Genomic DNA, 17,722 nt, shown 5'->3' on the forward strand with positions numbered 1-17,722 from the left:
CTTATACTCTGAAAAGATGAAGGTGTGAATATTTTGTTATGTGAATTTTATCTCAATTTGAAAAATATATGTAAAGAACAAGAGATCTGTGTTGTGGGGGAGAAATAAGGGTAATGTGTTAGAGTGGTGGTAGAATTATAAATGCTTTTAGTTTGTTCTGATTTTGTCCAGTACACATGTATTATATTTCAAATGGGGGTGGTGATGGAATAAAAGCATTTAGGAAAGAAAGGTCTTCTTTCTTGACAAAATCTGTGTGCTTTGGAAACAATACCGTGTTCTCATTGTGTTGGCAGCTATGCAAAAGTATACATCCGTCTATACAATGTTTAACTACCATTAAGTAAAACAAAGAAGCCATGTGCCTTTTGCCATGGGGTGCCAAATAGCAGAACTGATGCAACTCTTTCTTCCTTCTCTGTGCCTTTGGATGTTGTAGACAAGGCTGTGTACTTGCATTTTGCAACAGAGCAGCCCTGAATATCTAGCTCAGGGTGCAGGGCTTCCAGCTTTCGAATTTGAAATTCGCTATAACCTGGCTGGCTTCCTGCCCTTGCCTTGTGCTTCTGCTGCTCCGCCCTAAGATGAGGTGGTGAACACTTACTTGCTTCACTGGGGTGGGAAAGGGAATGTGTTAGATAAGTTCTTCAAAGCACTAAGAGATGAAAGGTCCAGAAGAATAAAAGGTAATTCACCCCCCACTGGAGACTCCAATCACCTAAAAGTAAATGGAGAAGAAAGAACTTATGTAACAACTCTTTGTCTTCCAATAAATAAACAGATAGGATCTGAGCAGATGGAGTCCCAGAGGCTTCTTTTAACCCTTGAGTGGATGGTCTTTTTTATAGGCTCACCCGAATGCTGAGGTTTCTGCTGTGCTTGCTTAGCAAGGTTGTTTGTTTAGACTTCACCTGACATCTTATTCTCCCTACAACTTCCTAGCAGGTGAATGAAGGAGAATTCACAGTACAGGATAACGTTCCACAGGTTTTAGTTGCCTTGAAGACGCTACTACTATCTTTTAAGGTATTTGTTGAGTGAAACTTAATTTGTTTCAACTGCCCATTTGTTGTGACTGAAGAAGAACCTTGTGAACAAGGAAAGGAGTGCAGGATGCAGGAAGTAAATAAACATGTTGCAGAACAAATTGTGCAACTATTCCTTCAGTGAATAGTGAATTCCTTCACTAATTCCTTCAGTGTTTTGAAAATCTATAAAATGATGTACCTATGTATCTATCTTGTATCCATCTATGTATCTATCCTCTATCTACCCACCTACTAATCTGTCTTGGTGAATGGAGAGAAATGGCCAAATCATTATGTAACACTGCCTACCCCTGGGGAGAGTGTATGGACTCTGGGGGTAGTGAAAATGAAGTGTGTAGATAGCAAGGTGCAAGGAAGGACTCTTCACTTTTTACTTTACACATGTCTGTACTGTTAACATTTTAATAGGTTATTTGTATCAAAAGAGATTTAATAAAATTGCCAACTGTAATCCTCACAAGCCCTCTGACAGTCCTCTCAAATGTCTCACAAAGTGCCCAGAAAGAGTTAACACAGAGAATTCTAGAGGTTTGAAGTGAGGACAAACTCCTGGTATGGTGGGGGGGTGGAGGGGGGTGGGGGGGTGGAGGAAGAGTTAGAGGTGAGAAGCAGCAAGTGAGGAAGGGGAGGGAAAGGAGGGCTGGCCACCCAGTTCTCACCCTAGCCAATAGCAGGAAAGTTCCAGGCCCAACGCCCATTTGTGCAAACTATTTCAGGAGTCAAGAATTGCATCTGAGGCCATTGTCACTGTGACCTGTCAAAGAAGGACTAAGAGCTTCCAGGTTTGGCTACTGGGAGGGCAGTTTCTCCTGTAGTTGGAAGGTAAAATCTCAAGCCTCAGCTAATGTGGTGGTAACTGGGTTGTGTGCTTTCTTCTTTATGGTGTATTGACTTCTTTTTTCTACAGGACACTAAGGTGCTCGTGGGATAGGGCTTTATTTTTACTAATGACAAAATAGTAACACTAAATTTCTGACAGTGTGGAATGGTCCTTCCTGGTTCTTGCAGAGGGCAAGACAGTCTATTGAAGCATTAGGGAGACACTTGGATAGGCTTTGCATGGAAAAGAGGCAACACATATATATGCTTTGTTTCATGATTTTCATGTCAGTTCCCCTCAGTCTCATTGAGAGCAGTTAAACTTTCAATGACATTATGGTTGCATGTAGTCTCACAATAGATAAGTATTCAGTGCATGGTCTTTGCTAACATTATAAAATGGGTTCTTGCTTTATTTTCCATCTCAGCAAAAAGTCTTAAAACTCCCCTTATTCGCAAAGCATGAAAAATGTGGCCAACAAAGCAGTTTGGAAAGACATCTAACGAAATCACGCTTACGTTTAGGTTCAAATATAGGCCGCCAAGATGCTGCTCTGTTCTTAGTGTCACAAGGACCTCCTTTTCCCCATAGGCTTTACTAGTGATGGACCCATATGTGATTCAGATGAACAGCAACGGCAACCTTCCCTCAGTTCTGGATGTGCACGTCAACCTTGGTGGGAGAAGCTCCGTGCCAGGAAAAATGAAAGGCAGGAAGGCCAGATGGTCCGTGAGGCCCTCAGACATGTCCAACAAAACTTTCAATCCCATCCGGGCCATTGTGGACAGCATGAAGGTGAAGCCTAATCCAAACAAAACCATGATTGCTCTGTCAATTGGTGAGTTGGGGACTCTCAGGTGAGGGGCAGATCTCGTCGCTGTTAGCCCCATCCTCACAACTGCTTGGAGAAGATGGGAGTAGAGAGGGAGTCCGAGCACTGGGCATGGAAGAGTAACCTCTTGGGGGCTCTTTTTTTCTCTTCCATGAAAAGGGGACCCTACTGTGTTTGGAAACCTGCCTACAGACCCTGAAGTCACCCAAGCGATGAAAGATGCTCTAGACTCGGGAAAGTATAATGGCTACGCCCCCTCCATTGGTAAGCTTCTCCTGAGACTCTGTCTGGTGGCGTCCAAATTGTTAGTGCTCTTCTATTAGGAGTAAGTTTCCAGCAGTTCTCTTTGCTTCCCTGATTCATAGATCCTAAGGAGAGGCTAAGATAAAATAGCCATTTGGATTTGGGGACGAGGATCTCGGAATGCTTGAACACAGCTAGCAGGGTTCAGCTCCTTTCCTGGCTTCCTCTGGCCCACTGGCTCTGCCTCTTTTGTTCTGTTCACGTACTTATTTCTCAACCAACATAGCTAATTTTCATATGAAGGCCTTGGATTTTGCAGGTGCCTGTTTACTTAGCCTCTAGGTCCTACATTAATTTACTTATTTGCACTATGTAGATAGCTTCTTGGCTTCATTTCTTTTTCTCTATACATTCAACCCTTATTTTAACTATGGTCAAATATCACCGTGTGGTTGAATGTTCTGATCACATTCAAATGCATTTATAGCTGTTTCAGTTTAAATAAAGAGATAAAAATGAAGTAGAATACAAAGAATGGGCTGTTCCATTGAAGAAGAGAAGGTTATTTCTGACAGAAAGAAGTTATTCTTATTGAGATGTTTTTACAGTAGGAGTTTCAGGTGTACAGCTGTATAATACAACTGTATACGCTGCAAAGTGATCACCACAAGTCTGGTTACTGCTCATCACCATACAGTTGGCCCCTTTACCCCTTTTTGCCCATCCCTATTCTTATTTAGGTTTAACTGTCTCCATCTACTAACCATTTCCACATTAAATGTCTGATAAAATAAGTGACCCTTTGACTTTATTTCAGTGTTGCACACACACACCCCCAGTCTCCATATGTACCTAGCAACATATTATTTTCCTTTTTAAAACTTATTTATATTGTTTTATTTGAATATAGTTGACACACAATGTTACATTAGTTTCAAGTGTAGACAGTGATTCAACATCTCTGTACGTTATGTTTGCTCACCCCAAGGGTAGCTGCCATCTGTCACCATACAACACTAGTACAGTACCATTGACTGTATTCCCTATGCTGTGCCTTTTATTCTCATGACCTACTCATTCTATAACTGGAAGCTGTATCTTCCTCTCGCCTTCACCCATTTTGCCCATCTTCCTACCCCCTTCCCTGTGGAAGGCATCAGTTTGTTCTCTGTATTTATAGTTCTGATTCTGCTTTTTTTCTTTGTTCATTTGTTTGCTGGTTTTTTAGATTCCACAATGAGTGAAATCATATGGAATGTGTCTTTCTCAGTCTAACTTCTCTCACCTGGCATGATACCCCCTAGATCCATCCATGTTGCTGCAAATGACAAGATATAGTGACATATTTCTAATGTAGAATGCAAATCCAGTTTTGTGCTAAAATAGAATTTTAAAAACACTTCAAAGAGCCTGAGGGATGTAATTCTTAGGTTGATTGTTTATATTTTATAAAGTTTCATAAAACAAAAATCAACAAAAGAAGACCAAAAATTAGATTATAAAACAAGTTTATAACTTTTATACCCAAAGTATTAGGGAACAGATTCAACCTGAAAAACCAAAACCAGTTCTCAACTTCACAAATATTCAAACGATATGAACATTTCATGCCAAAGGAAATATAGGCCATAACATTTATCTAGGAAAATTCTCTTCCTTATTAGTAATTAAGGAAGTGCTGATTTATGTAACTTCAAGACATTTATCTCTAACTGTTAAGTGGAACATTATGAAATATTGTATCTTTATAATTGAATGGAGTCTTCTTAAAAGCAGTTTCGCAAAGCAATTTGCATGATGCTGTCCCTACGTCAAACTTGTAAGCCAACATTTGGAAATATTGTATAAGAATTGAATTTAAAAGAAAAACTTGTGCAAAACCACTAATAGGTATATGATATAATGTAAAAAACTTAAAAGGCACCCAATGTATTACATGCATTAATTACAAGTCTTCAAAATATATAGTCCTGGAAGGGATTTAGGAAAAATCTAAATATTGTTTTTTATGAAAAATAAAACATAATCATAGTAATCAAGATGGTGCAGAGTATTTTATACTTTGGAAAGTTCTCCTTGTTATTATTTACACATGTGAGATTATTATAAAATTGTAACACATAACTCCTTTATCTATAGTGGCTGAGAGCTAAACTGAACAGTTTGTGCTCTAAGCAGGGGCAGGATTTAGCCTGAGGTCCTTTTGACTCTAGGGCATAGTGGTCAGTTGCCAGATGCAAACTTTCAGCTTCTTCCTTCCGGCTCTTTCAGGCTACTTATCCAGTCGTGAGGATATTGCTTCTTATTACCACCGGCCTGAGGCACCCCTGGAAGCTAAGGTAGGGCTTAACCAAGGTAACAGCTCTGAAGTAATACTGGGCAAACTATACCATTTTCCTTGTCTCTGTTCCACAAGGAATAACAGTTTCGGGAAACAAAAGGAGTGAAGAATTTCCCTTTAGCAATTTGAGAACTTCTCATAGAGTGAGGCCACTTAATCCCTGAGTATATTTAATGTCATTACAGTATGATGATAATGTTGAATATAATTTATGTGGTGTTCTGTTTTGAGGCTCAAAGGATTCAGAGGTTCCCCTACATTTGATTCTCTGCAAAAGAACTTTAAAAAACAATAGTTCATAACACCAAATAAGTAACATTTTTTTATTTTACCAATAAGATCTTTCTTAAATTTCTTTCTTAAATTTGTAGCTTCCATCATTCACTTCCCCACTCAGATGGGGGGGCTCCTGGGTGGCTCATTTGGTTAAGCGTCCAACTTTGGCTCAGGTCGTGATCTCATGGTTCATGAGTTCAAGCCCCTTGTCAGGTTCTGTGAAGACAACTCAGAGCCTGAAGCCTACTTCAGATTCTCTCTCTCTCTCTCTCTCTCTGTCCTCTCCCGTTCACCCTCTGTCTCTATCTCTCAAAAATGAATAAACATTAAAAAAAAAAGCTCACTCAGATGGGAAGATTGAGGTACTATGGAATATTCAATCGATGGCAGGGCCACAAGTTTAAATGCCACTCTCCCTCTGTCGTCTACTGTGTGTGTTGATATTTCTTAACATAAGAGGTGCCCTCAGTCTGTATTTCAGAGAAGAATCAGGCTTCAAATTTCTGGTCAAAAGTAAACAAATAACCAAGTGAAAAAGTCCAAGGTCATAATGATCTCTCATGGAAGTCTGCTGAGTCATAGCTGACATGTACTTGTTAAAGTGATTTACTTCTTTTAAGTGGTCAATATTTTCAACATTTAGAAATGGACATATATAAGCATTTCCCCCCAATTTTGGCTTAGTACAGTCCTTACTACTTTACTTAGAGCTTGTAAAAGTAAGTTTATTATTGCTCCCCACTCACCTATCTGACAATGTCTTTTCTCCCACTGCTGTTGGAACCCCTAACAAAATGTACCTTTTATTTCTTCACAGGATGTCATTCTGACTAGTGGCTGCAGTCAGGCTATTGAACTTTGTTTAGCTGTGTTGGCCAACCCAGGACAAAACATCCTAGTTCCAAGACCCGGTTTCTCTCTTTATAGGACTTTGGCTGAATCAATGGGAATAGAGGTCAAACTCTACAATTTATTGGTAAACAACTTTTTAATTTTAGACCCCAGTGTTCAATTATGGCTTTGTAAAAATATATGACAATTGTCTTAGCACAGAAAGATTTGGAAGTGGGTGGTGGAGGCCACAAACACATTTTATTATTTAGAATATACTGTTAAGTGAATATTCCCCCTCAAGTTTTCAGAACCATCTTAGTCTCACCCTTTCTTCCTCCCCAGCCAGAAAAGTCTTGGGAAATTGACTTGAAACAACTGGAATCTCTAATTGATGAAAAGACAGCTTGTCTCATTGTTAATAATCCATCAAACCCCTGTGGATCAGTGTACAGTAAAAGTCATCTCCAGAAAATTCTGGCTGGTAAGTCCATCAGACTTCATTTGACAGGAGAAGATATGGGGATAGGATCCTTGAGCTGTTTTCCTGGAATGAGAAGAGGGTTTTTTCCGAGCTGAGGATGGGGGTGGGGGAGCTCTACTGGGGTCTCCAGTGAATAGTGTGCCCCTGGAGCAGTAGACCTCACCTACAAGAAGGAGAAAAAGGCAGCACTTGCCTCTTCACTATTCCCATATGTGGAAGAGCAGGTTTGAAATATCTGGTTAATTAAATGGTATATTTAGCCTCTGTATCCTGGAAGAGTATAAGAATTTATAGTTCTTAAATTGGAAAACAAAACACATAAATATGAAATGCAAAATATAATAAGTCCAGGTGAATATTAATTGCTAAGGCAATTCACATTAAAAAGGATTTCAGCCTGGGGGCCCCTGGATGGCTCAGTTGGTTAAGCATTCAACTCTTGATCTCAGCTCAGGTCTTGATCTCAGAGTCGTGGGTTCAAGCCCCATATTGAGCTCCATACTGGGCATGAAGCCTACTTAACAACAACAACAACAACAACAACAACAAAAAAAAAAATGATTTCAGCCTGTTTTTCTTATTTTTAGTGGCTGCAAGGCAGTGTGTCCCCATCTTAGCTGATGAGATATATGGAGACATGGTAAGTCTTGGGCAGGATCTATCACTACAATAATCTCAATTCCAAATTATTTCATGGGACCTTTAGAGGTGGCATCAAAAACACCAGAAGTAATTCCTAATCATTTCAGTACAGCATATCAGTATCCCTGCACTCTTAAAAGTACATATAGATTCTACAATCTCTTAGCCAGTTTTCCGAAGTCCAAAAAGCTATAAAAATCTGAAGATTTTTGAAATTCCTTTGGTGGAAAAACCTGGCTTGACTTGATGTAAAGATATTTGTAGATTTTCTATGTATCTCACTTGTATATGTATATATATATTTGTCAAGAATGTAAGGAAAGGGAAAGAAATGTTAATATGCTTGATTAGGAGTGCCGTCCCGCACTGCCTTGGGGGTGTTACATAATATATGATCCAGGTAAACTTCTCAAAAATCCAAACAATCCTACATTCTGCAACAAATATGGGCCCAAGAATCTCAGGTAAAGGGTTGTGGACCCCTATTATATTTTTAAATGTCTAATTCCAGCAAGCATTCATTCCCCAGAGCAAGCTTTGTTGAGTTGTATATATTCCTGGGCCAGGATCAGTATCCTCATCGTAGGCTTCCTTTAATCCGGACCAGATGTCAGGTTATATGTCTCTGTATAGTCTCCTTTGAAGCCTCCTAGGCTCCCAGTTATGCTTTAGGGTAGGATGAGCCCATAAATCCAAGGCCCTGTTCCTAGTTATACAAGGTAAAGACTGGAAGGCATGGGATTTGGAGGAAAATAAGCCAGAAGACAACTGCAAGGATCTCTTCTCCTCAGGTGTTTTCGGGTTCCAAATTTGAGCCTCTGGCCACCCTCAGCAGCAACGTCCCCATCCTGTCCTGTGGAGGGCTGGCCAAGCGCTGGCTGGTTCCTGGCTGGAGGTTGGGCTGGATCCTCATCCATGACCGAAGAGACATTTTTGGCAATGAGGTAAGAGTAATGAGGTGATACAGTATGTCTAATTTAGGATATATATGTGTATTTAATTTGCATGCACAGTGGTTGGGTGGTGATTTTTTTGTTGTTTTAGTGTTGTTTTTTCTTCTTTCTTCTTGGCCCTGTAGTTCTGGGTGCCAAAAGATGCTGGGTAAAGATGGTACTTAGTGATTCCTCTCCAAAACTCAGTTTTCTTGTACCTGGTTCTATGAAGAAGTTCCATTGCTTCTAATTTTAGGACCACAAATAAGGAAACAATAGCTATAATGATAACCTGATTTTGTTTGCAGGCTTACAATATGCCAGCACTTGATACACATTATTTTACTGTAATCCTCCCAACAACTCTAGGAGGCCATAGTATTATCTCCTTTTTACGGTTGAGAAAACTGAAGCACTGAGACATTGTACAATTTGCTGAGTCACGCAGCATGTGCGTGACAGAGCTGGGCTACAAACCCCAGTGGTCTGATCTAAGAGTGCCAATAGGCACACACCATCACTTTCCATCAGGTTTGATGGAAAGAATGGCCAGAACCAGAATCCCCAAAACTGGAATGCTTAAGGAAGGCTAAATAATATGTTTGCGGGTTGGGGGCGTTTAGATCCGAGATGGGTTGGTGAAACTGAGTCAGCGGATCCTGGGACCCTGCACCATTGTCCAGGGAGCTCTGAAAAGCATCCTACATCGCACCCCTCAGGACTTCTACCACAACACTCTGAGCTTCTTGAAGGTAAGGGCAGCCCGTAGCCTTTTACTTTGGGAGTGAGGAAATGCCGCCAGTGGAGTTAGGAATCACATGTCCTCGTTTCTGGAGCAGTGTGCCATTATGGGGCCTCCAAATCAGGAGATGGCATCAGTGTAACTAGCCACCCTTCCATGTCTCTCATTTCTGGCACTTCACTCTGCTCCTGGCCAAAAGTGATAGGATTTTTTTCTCGCCTACTTCCTGTGCCCTTGATGCCAGCAGAGCAAACTTAGGTTCCCTGCCTCCAGTGTGGGCTCTACTTTTAATGACGTGCTTTTCTTTCACTTATATTTTGATTCTTGACATCTTTCTGCCTCCTCTTGTAGTCCAACGTTGATCTTTGCTATGACGCACTAGCTGCCATCCCTGGACTCCGGCCAGTCCGCCCTTCTGGGGCCATGTACCTCATGGTAAGTATGTAGGTGGCAGGCATTTTCTATAAGGCAAGCAGAAGCTGGTCTGCAGGACTCACAAAGACAACCAGCTAAGCCTCCGGGCCTGTTAGTTTAGGAATCGCCTTGTTCTGAATGTCTGTTCAGGTCACTCTGAGATCTTGACCTGAGCCAAAGTTGACACTTGCCCGACTGAGCCACCCAGGTGCCCCTGTTTCCAGAATAACTTGGGGCATTGGCATTTTGTGGACTGGAGACACAAGTATCTTGTAATTGGTGGGATAGTTCCATGCAATCAACAATTGCCCGGCTCACAATGTTAATGTTGCCTTTTTAGAGAAACAGTGACATTCTATTTCCAGCTGTCACTTATCAACATCCAGGAAGGAATGCTTCAATAAACTAAAATATTAATATAAAGACATCCTGTGTTTCCTATGAAAAATTCCATGGGCTCCTAAGTGTTAGAACTCTTAGTTATCAGTAGTAGAGTTCCAAGATATTTTTTAGAGCAGTCCCTATGTTAGTTTCTGGCACGGGGAGTTGGCCTGTTTTCCCTCCTGATAAGTTTGCCTCTCCCTGTAATTGGTATAGGTTGGCATTGAGATGGAACATTTCCCAGAATTTGAGAATGATGTGGAGTTCACAGAGCGGTTAGTTGCTGAGCAGTCAGTCCACTGCCTCCCAGCAACGGTGAGTGTTCATGTCTCTCAGGACATTCCCAACAGTTTCTAGAGCCTCGGGTTGAGTTGGTCTTTAGCCTGCCTTTTTTTCCCCTCAACAAAGTGTATTCTCATTTGATAAGATTCAAACTGATATGTTTCATGACGTCTATTTAAAATTTGTTTCTCCCTCATCATTATCCCATCCATACTGGGAAGAAACGTTGTGGCTGAACATTTTAAGTGAGGGGAAACAGGCTTGTCCCACAAGTCCCTTTTAAGATGAATTGTTTCTAGACTTAGCACCCCAATGATGGTGTCAACCAAGAAAAGAAGCGGAGCTAAAATAAAACAAAAACATTTATTCGGTGTCTCAAAATTGCAATCTGGGGAACACAGATCTGGGCAGTGACCCAAATAGTGTCCTTCCACCCCCCAGAACAAAAATCAAGTGTTTTTAAAGACAAAAAGGAATGCTTGTATATGCTATTTATAAAGAATTTTGATTGACTGGTGGCAGAAAACTAATCTTGGCTGAATGTAATTGGTTACTAAGGCTATCACTAAACGAAGTCTCACTGTAGCAAGTCTCAAGACTCTGGCTGAGTCCTTGTGAGATTGGTGGATTGGCCCAGTTCAAAAGTTCATGGCTTCATGGGTGAAGAGGTGCATAAGATCCATCTCCTTAATGGCCTTCTGGGTCCATTTTAAAACCCCTTGACATAAGTGACCCCATTTTATTTCACCTTTCACAGTGGAACTGAGTCAACTGATAGCTCTGAGTAAATGACATCACTGCTTCTTGCTGATTAGGACCCTGGCCATCGTAGGGTGGTTTAGTACCAGATTCTATTGCTATGAGAATAACAGGCTCTTATTTTTGCAGTGCTTTGAGTACCCGAATTTCTTCCGAGTGGTGATCACAGTCCCCACAGTGATGATGCTGGAGGCCTGTAGCCGGATCCAGGAGTTCTGCGAGCTGCACTATCACTGTACTGAAGGGAGCCAGGAGGAGTGTGACAAATAGGCCCAAGTCCGTTCTCTTGAGTATGTGTCCCATCTGGGGAAGGCTGGACTGGGCCTTGCTGTTCCTCAAGGGGAATCAGGTGCCCCTACTGGGAGAGGGGCCTCAAAAGCATGTCAAGCGTTCAGAATCGCTCCTGCTTTCCCCCAGCTATGTCCACATACACACTCTGAACCCCAGATTGTCCTCTCACTCTGCTCTGCTGGAGTGACTCACTCATTCATTAATCTGCCCCCTCCTATATGACTTCCTCCTTTTTTATTGAGAGTACTTGGTGAACAAAATTTACCAGAAAGCACCAGAGACAAGAAAATTAAAAGCTCGTGATAAGAGAAACAAAAGATTGAGAGAATTTGTGTCCCAACCATTTCCTCATGCTATAAATAAGAATACACTCTCTCCAGTCAGGTCTGAGGCCTAATTCTGTTACTGCTTCACTTCAGGTATACCTCGCTTTATGCAATAGAACTACAATGAAAGAAGTTGGGGACACATATATTGGTTAATTATTTTCTAAACACATTAGGAAAGTTTGCTAATTTGAAAGATCCCTTACAGAAACATTTTCGTTGATTTTTTTTTTAAGAACTGTTGATCGTATGGGGTGCCTGTCTGGCTCAGTTGGTAGAGCATGTGACTCTTGATCTTGGGGTCATGAGTTCAAGCCCCACAGTGGGTTCAGAGATTATATCAATCAATAAATCAATCAATCAGAATTGTTGATTGTAAAGGTAATCAATGGACTTTCTAAATTTAGATATGTGTGCATCAGGGTTTCTTAAAATGAGGGCACATCTGTATTTAAAAAAAAAAAAAAAGGAGGAATCATCGGACCTTCCAGAAATACTGTGGTGTAAGGGCCAGAAATATTCTCATTTATCATTGTTATGGAATCATTGCTTTTGCTGTAAGGTTGATAATGATTTATTGATATGTATATTATATTATCTTTTCATATGTTTTCTAAGAAACATTTATATTGACAAGATCCTTTATTTTGCCAAGAGCATAAATTATTGTTTTTCTTCTTTTTTAAAAAAATAAATTTTACTAAGTATGCTCTTCTGTGGTTTTTCTCCTCTGTGGGGAATTCCTATCCTATTCATTGCTATTCATTCCTATTCATTGCTCAGTCTGATTGATGCATTACCCACTAGACTTCATTTATTTCCCTGTCCGTGTACTGACATTTGGAGTTACTTAAGAAACACTATTCCTAAAATATTTTATTTGGGAGCTCATTTCTGGGTTCCTACTTATAAATAAGACAAACTAAGAAGCAACATTATAAACCTCTGGCCTTTGACTTTACACTTTCAACTTTTTGAACTCCAACCTCTGGTCCCAAATTCCTATGCTCTACATCCGCTAACCACTCACTGGTGAATGAAACTGAATGGGTTCAGGTGACCCAGGGCATGAGAGGTGTCAGACATCTTTCATTATCCGCCTTTTGTCTGCAAATCCTTTTAGGCACAGTAGACTAATTTTGGTTTCTCAAAACTTCCCTTACAGAAGGGAGCCTGAAGTTATCTTGCAAGGTTGGGGGCAGGAGTATACCATAACCAGTCTACAGATTACTAAGAGAAATTTTCCTTATCCGGAAGAGGAACTTCAGGTCTCAACCCTGCCAATCACACTGACTTAATTTCCTTTACAAAAATAAACATCAAATGCCCACATTTAGCGAGTTCACGCTAAAATTTACCTTTTAATTTTCTTTGGCAAATCCAAAAGGAACATACAACAATAGAGATAATAAAGATTTGTTTCCTGTAGGCCACCACTGCCAATAATTTTCTGAAAGCGTCCGGTTCCTCTTTTCCTATAGCACCTTTGCCCCATTCCCTGAAGATCTGTCCAGAAATATTCAGGAAAACTTGGTGGTTTACACAAGATGTTTTATCTTAACACGTACATATAATTCTATCCAGCTTTACTGAATTCTACTCAGATTTCTTAAACTTGCCAGTTTCTTTCGTGTCTACATTTTGATAGAGGAGTCAAGGACATACTCAAGCATTAAAAAAAAAAAAACCGCAGACTGGACACATTTCAAAAGATGCAAAGACAAAAACATTCCTGTAAACGTGTGTGTGTGAGGTTTTCCTTTTTTCTTTCCTCTCTTCAAAGTAACTATTTTTTAAATTTTATTTTATTTAAAAAAAATTTTTTTTTCAACGTTTATTTATTTTTGGGACAGAGAGAGACAGAGCATGAATGGGGGAGGGGCAGAGAGAGAGGGAGACACAGAATCGGAAATAGGCTCCAGGCTCTGAGCCATCAGCCCAGAGCCTGACGCGGGGCTCGGACTCCCGGACCACGAGATCGTGACCTGGCTGAAGTCGGATGCTTACTTAACCCACTGCGCCACCCAGGCGCCCCTATTTTTTTAAGTTTTAAAGTTTATTTATTTTGAGAGAGCGAGCGAGCAAGGGAGGGGAAGAGAGAGGGAGAGAGAGAATCTCAAGCAGGCTCCGCACTGCCTGCACCGCACACAGCCTAACGTGAGGTTGTAACTCAAGAACAGTGAGATCATGACCTGAGCTGGGCTCATCAGCCGCTCAACTGACTGCGCCACCCAGGCGCCCCATAAAGTAACCATTACGCAGCTTTATAATTCAGCTTCCTATGGAAGACAAAGAAAGGATGATATTTCTGAGGTGTCCATTACCTCCAGGGTGTTTCTAAATAAAAAGAACCCCTGTGCCTGGTTGCTTCCAAACAAGATTAAAATTCTCGCCCCCCCTCCCCCTCCCGCCCAGACAGCTTCCAGATGCTTCGCGATGGCAGTGGCAGGAGAATGCGTTAGAAAGTCTGTGATTTCACCTTTCTTTCTAGGCCAGAGCACCGCCTATAGGGTAACTGGCCAGTACCACAGACCAGAAGTCACTCCACGTCCCACCCCAGTCCCTAGTTGCCAACAACTCCCAGACAGCTGGGTAGGAACGGAGTGGGGAGGAGAACGGAGTGGGGAGCACCAGGCTGCGTAGGTGCTGTTGCGAGCGCGAGCGCCGCTTAGCTCCAGGCGCATGCGCCGTCGGGGGGGGGCGGAGCGAGGCACGAAGGGCCGCTCAGGGCGCAGGCCCAGATCCCTGAGAGGTCGGCAAGGGTGGATCCCTTCCTCAGGTGCCGGTTTTATTCCCAACGTCGGGCCTCGGTTTTGTTTCCTCCTTTCGCGTCTTTCCCGGACCCGCGCCCTGTGGAGAGATTCTCTTCCCCCTTTACCCCCTGTCCGGGCCGCATCTGGCAGGAGGCTTCTCGGAAGCTGACACATCATCCCTAGGTATTGTAAATACCTGTTAAATAAGTGAACTGTACATTTATTTCTTTTCCCAGCTCTGGGCCAACCCCAGCCAGTCCGATGAGTTGTGAAACAGAAGCAGAAATTCCCAGTAGCTGTTGTCAACTGACAACTAAAGTGTGGTCCCTGGAACTTTTCTCCAAAGAATTGTGTCCTTTAGAGTCCCTGGTACCTGGCATATATGTTTGGATCCCTACTCAGCCGGATAAATGAATCCACCGCTATGTTCCGCACACTCCGCACATTACTACAGTAGGGGCTGTATTTTATGTTACGTAATGTTATATTATTATTATTTTGAGGAGGGGCTGTATTTTAAGTACCCTAAAAGTCGAATTATTGAATCCATTGGAGAACTGAGTTCCCAGTACATCTAATTCATACTCTCATTCGTTTTAAACAGTTTGGGTATGTTGACCAACAAGTTTCATAGGGTGTCCTAGAATCTACAAATCTGGATGCTCTTTGTGGGTCAAATTGTTAAACAGCATCTTCCAAAGAGGCAGTCACTTTCTGACGTTACAATTGAGGTATATTATGTAGGATGCGATGCCACTTCTGCAAAGGAAACAAGGAGAAGAACTAGCAAGTGTTAATTTTTGTCAGCGTTTCAGGCATGGAAAAGAATTCTTGCTCTTTGAGACATTGACCCATTTGGTAATTGAAATGCAAAGTACATTATGTAATTCAAAGTACATTATGCCTTATTTATTTATTTATTTATTTAAGAGAGAGTGGGAGCAAAGGAGGGGGGCAGAAGGAGAGAGAGAGAGAGAGAATCTCAGGCAGACTCCTCTCTCAGTGAGGAGCCCAATACAGGGCTCAGTCTCACAATTGTGAGATCATAACCTGAGGCTAAATCAAGAGTCAGACGCTCAAGTGACTGAGCCACTCAGGCGCCCCACTTTATGCCCCATTTGAAAAAGAAAGCCACAGGAGTTTTTTGCTTTGGCAGCATGTATACTAAAATTGGAACAATACAGAGAAGATGAGCCTGAACTTAGTCCAAATTCAACAGCACATTAAAAGGATTATACACCATGACCAAGTAGGATTTATTCCTGGAACTCAAGAATGGTTCAACATATGAAAACCAATCAGTGTAATACACAACCACAACAAGATAAATCATGAGGGGTGCATGAGTGGCTCAGTCACTTGAGTGTCAGACTCTTGATTTTGGCTCATGTCATGATCCCAGGGTTGTGGGATGGAGCCCTGTGTCAGGATCCATGTTGAGCATGGAGCCTGCTTAAGATTCTCTCTGCCTCTCTTCCTGGCTCATGCACACTGTCTCTCTCTAAAAAAAAAAAGGGGGGGGGGGCGCCTGGGTGGCTCAGTCGGTTAAGCGTCTGACTTCAGCTCAGGTCACGATCTCGCGGTCCGTGAGTTCGAGCCCCGCGTCGGGCTCTGGGCTGATGGCTCAGAGCCTGGAGCCTGCTTCCGATTCTGTGTCTCCCTCTCTCTCTGTTCCTCCCCCGTTCATGCTCTGTCTCTCTCTGTCTCAAAAATAAATAAAAAACGTTAAAAAATTAAAAAAAAAATAGGTCACCTGTGTGGCTCGGTCAGTTAAATGTCTGACTTCAGCTCAGGTCATGATCTCGCAGTTTGTGAGTTCAAGATCCATGTTGGGCTCTGTGTTGACAGATCAGAACCTGGACCCTGCTTCAGATTCTGTGTCTCCCTCTTTCTCTGTCCCTCCCCCATTCATGCTCTGTCTCTCTCTCTCGAAAAAAAATTTAAATTAAAAATTTAATAAAGGGCAAAACAACACAATTGTTTCTATTGATGCAGACAAAACATTTGACAAGATTCTATACTCTTTCATGACAAAAACACTCAAGCTAGAAATAGAAGGAAATGATATCAAACTAATGAAGGCCATCTATGAAAAGCCCATAGCTAACATCATACTCAATGGTAAAAGGCTGAAAGCTTTTCCAAGGATGCCTACTCTCACCAATTCTATTTACATCATATTGGAAGTCCTAGCCAAAGCAAATAGGCAAGAAAAAGAAATAAAAGGCATCTAAATTAGGAAGGAAGCAGTAAAATTATCTCTATTATTACATGACATGATCTTATATGTAGAAAACCCTAAATATTCCATAAGAAAACTACTAAAACATATCAACTATACTTCAAAAAAATAAATATTAAAAAAGCAAAATCACACAAAAAAATACCTATACCTACTAGAACCAACAACTGAATTCAGCAAAGTTGCATAGCAAATCAACCCACAAAAAGCAGTTGTGTTTCTATACACTAACAACAATCTAAAAAGGACATTAAGAAACTAATTTCGGGGCGCCTGGGTGGCTCAGTCGGTTAAGCGTCCGACTTCGGCTCGGGTCATGATCTCGCGGTCCGTGGGTTCGAGCCCCGTGTCGGGCTCTGTGCTGACAGCTTGGAGCCTGGAGCCTGTTTCAGATTCTGTGTCTCCCTCTCTCTGACCCTCCCCTGTTCATGCTCTGTCTCTCCCTGTCTCAAAAATAAATAAAACATTAAAAAAAATTTTAAAAAAAAGAAACTAATTTCATTTACAATAGTATCAAAAAGAATAAAATACTTGGGAATAAACCTAACCAAGGAGATGAAAGGTGAAAAGATGCTCACCAATCATCAGAGAAATTCAAAACAAAGCAACAGTGAGATACATCACCTCATGCCCATTAGGATGATTACTATGGAAGGAAGGAAGGAAGGAAGGGAGAAGGGAAGGAAGAAAGGAAGGAAGGAGGAAAAAAGGAAGGAAGAAAGAGAAGGGAAGGGAGGAAAGAAAGAAAGAAAAAAGAGAAGTGTTGAAAGGTTTGAAGAAATTGGAACTGTTGTTCACTGTTGGTGAGAACTTAAGATGGTACAGCCACCATGGAAAATATTAAAGCAGTTCCTCAGAAGACTAAAAATTGAACTACCATATGATCCAGCAGTACTACTTCTGGGTATATATCCCAAAGAATTGAAAGCAGGGTCTGCAAATGTATGTTCATAGCAGCATTATTCACAAGAGTCGAGCGGTGGAAGCAATCCAAATGTTCACTGATGGGTGAATGGCTAAACAAAGTGTGGTGTATACATACAGTGGAATACTATTCAGCCTCAAAAAAGGAAATGCTATAA

At 41.4% G+C, this 17,722-nt stretch overlaps 1 protein-coding gene across 1 annotated transcript; it reads left to right on the forward strand.

Moving 5' to 3' along the window:
• Positions 1-1,746: 1,746 nt before the first annotated feature.
• Positions 1,747-12,133, forward strand: TAT (tyrosine aminotransferase). The gene is made up of 12 exons (XM_043599596.1): positions 1,747-1,871; positions 2,461-2,707; positions 2,861-2,965; positions 5,216-5,283; positions 6,379-6,537; positions 6,738-6,876; positions 7,464-7,516; positions 8,310-8,462; positions 9,074-9,202; positions 9,544-9,627; positions 10,204-10,302; positions 11,158-12,133. Exons 2-12 carry the CDS (start codon positions 2,473-2,475, stop codon positions 11,296-11,298), a joined length of 1,365 nt encoding a protein of 454 aa, XP_043455531.1. The 5' UTR covers positions 1,747-1,871; positions 2,461-2,472; the 3' UTR covers positions 11,299-12,133.
• Positions 12,134-17,722: the final 5,589 nt, after the last annotated feature.

Source organism: Prionailurus bengalensis, chromosome E2, assembly GCF_016509475.1.
Source record: "Prionailurus bengalensis isolate Pbe53 chromosome E2, Fcat_Pben_1.1_paternal_pri, whole genome shotgun sequence".
Lineage (NCBI taxonomy): Eukaryota > Metazoa > Chordata > Mammalia > Carnivora > Felidae > Prionailurus > Prionailurus bengalensis.

What these genes read in the sequence shown, in the direction of transcription:
- TAT (XM_043599596.1), top strand. Translation starts at nt 2,473, where the DNA reads ATGGACCCATATGTGATTCAGATGAACAGCAACGGCAACCTTCCCTCA. An exon ending in TCTCCAGAAAATTCTGGCTG is followed by an intron (nt 6,877 to 7,463) that starts GTAAGTCCATCA and finishes TCTTATTTTTAG; the next exon opens with TGGCTGCAAGGCAGTGTGTC. An exon ending in ACACTCTGAGCTTCTTGAAG is followed by an intron (nt 9,203 to 9,543) that starts GTAAGGGCAGCC and finishes CTCCTCTTGTAG; the next exon opens with TCCAACGTTGATCTTTGCTA.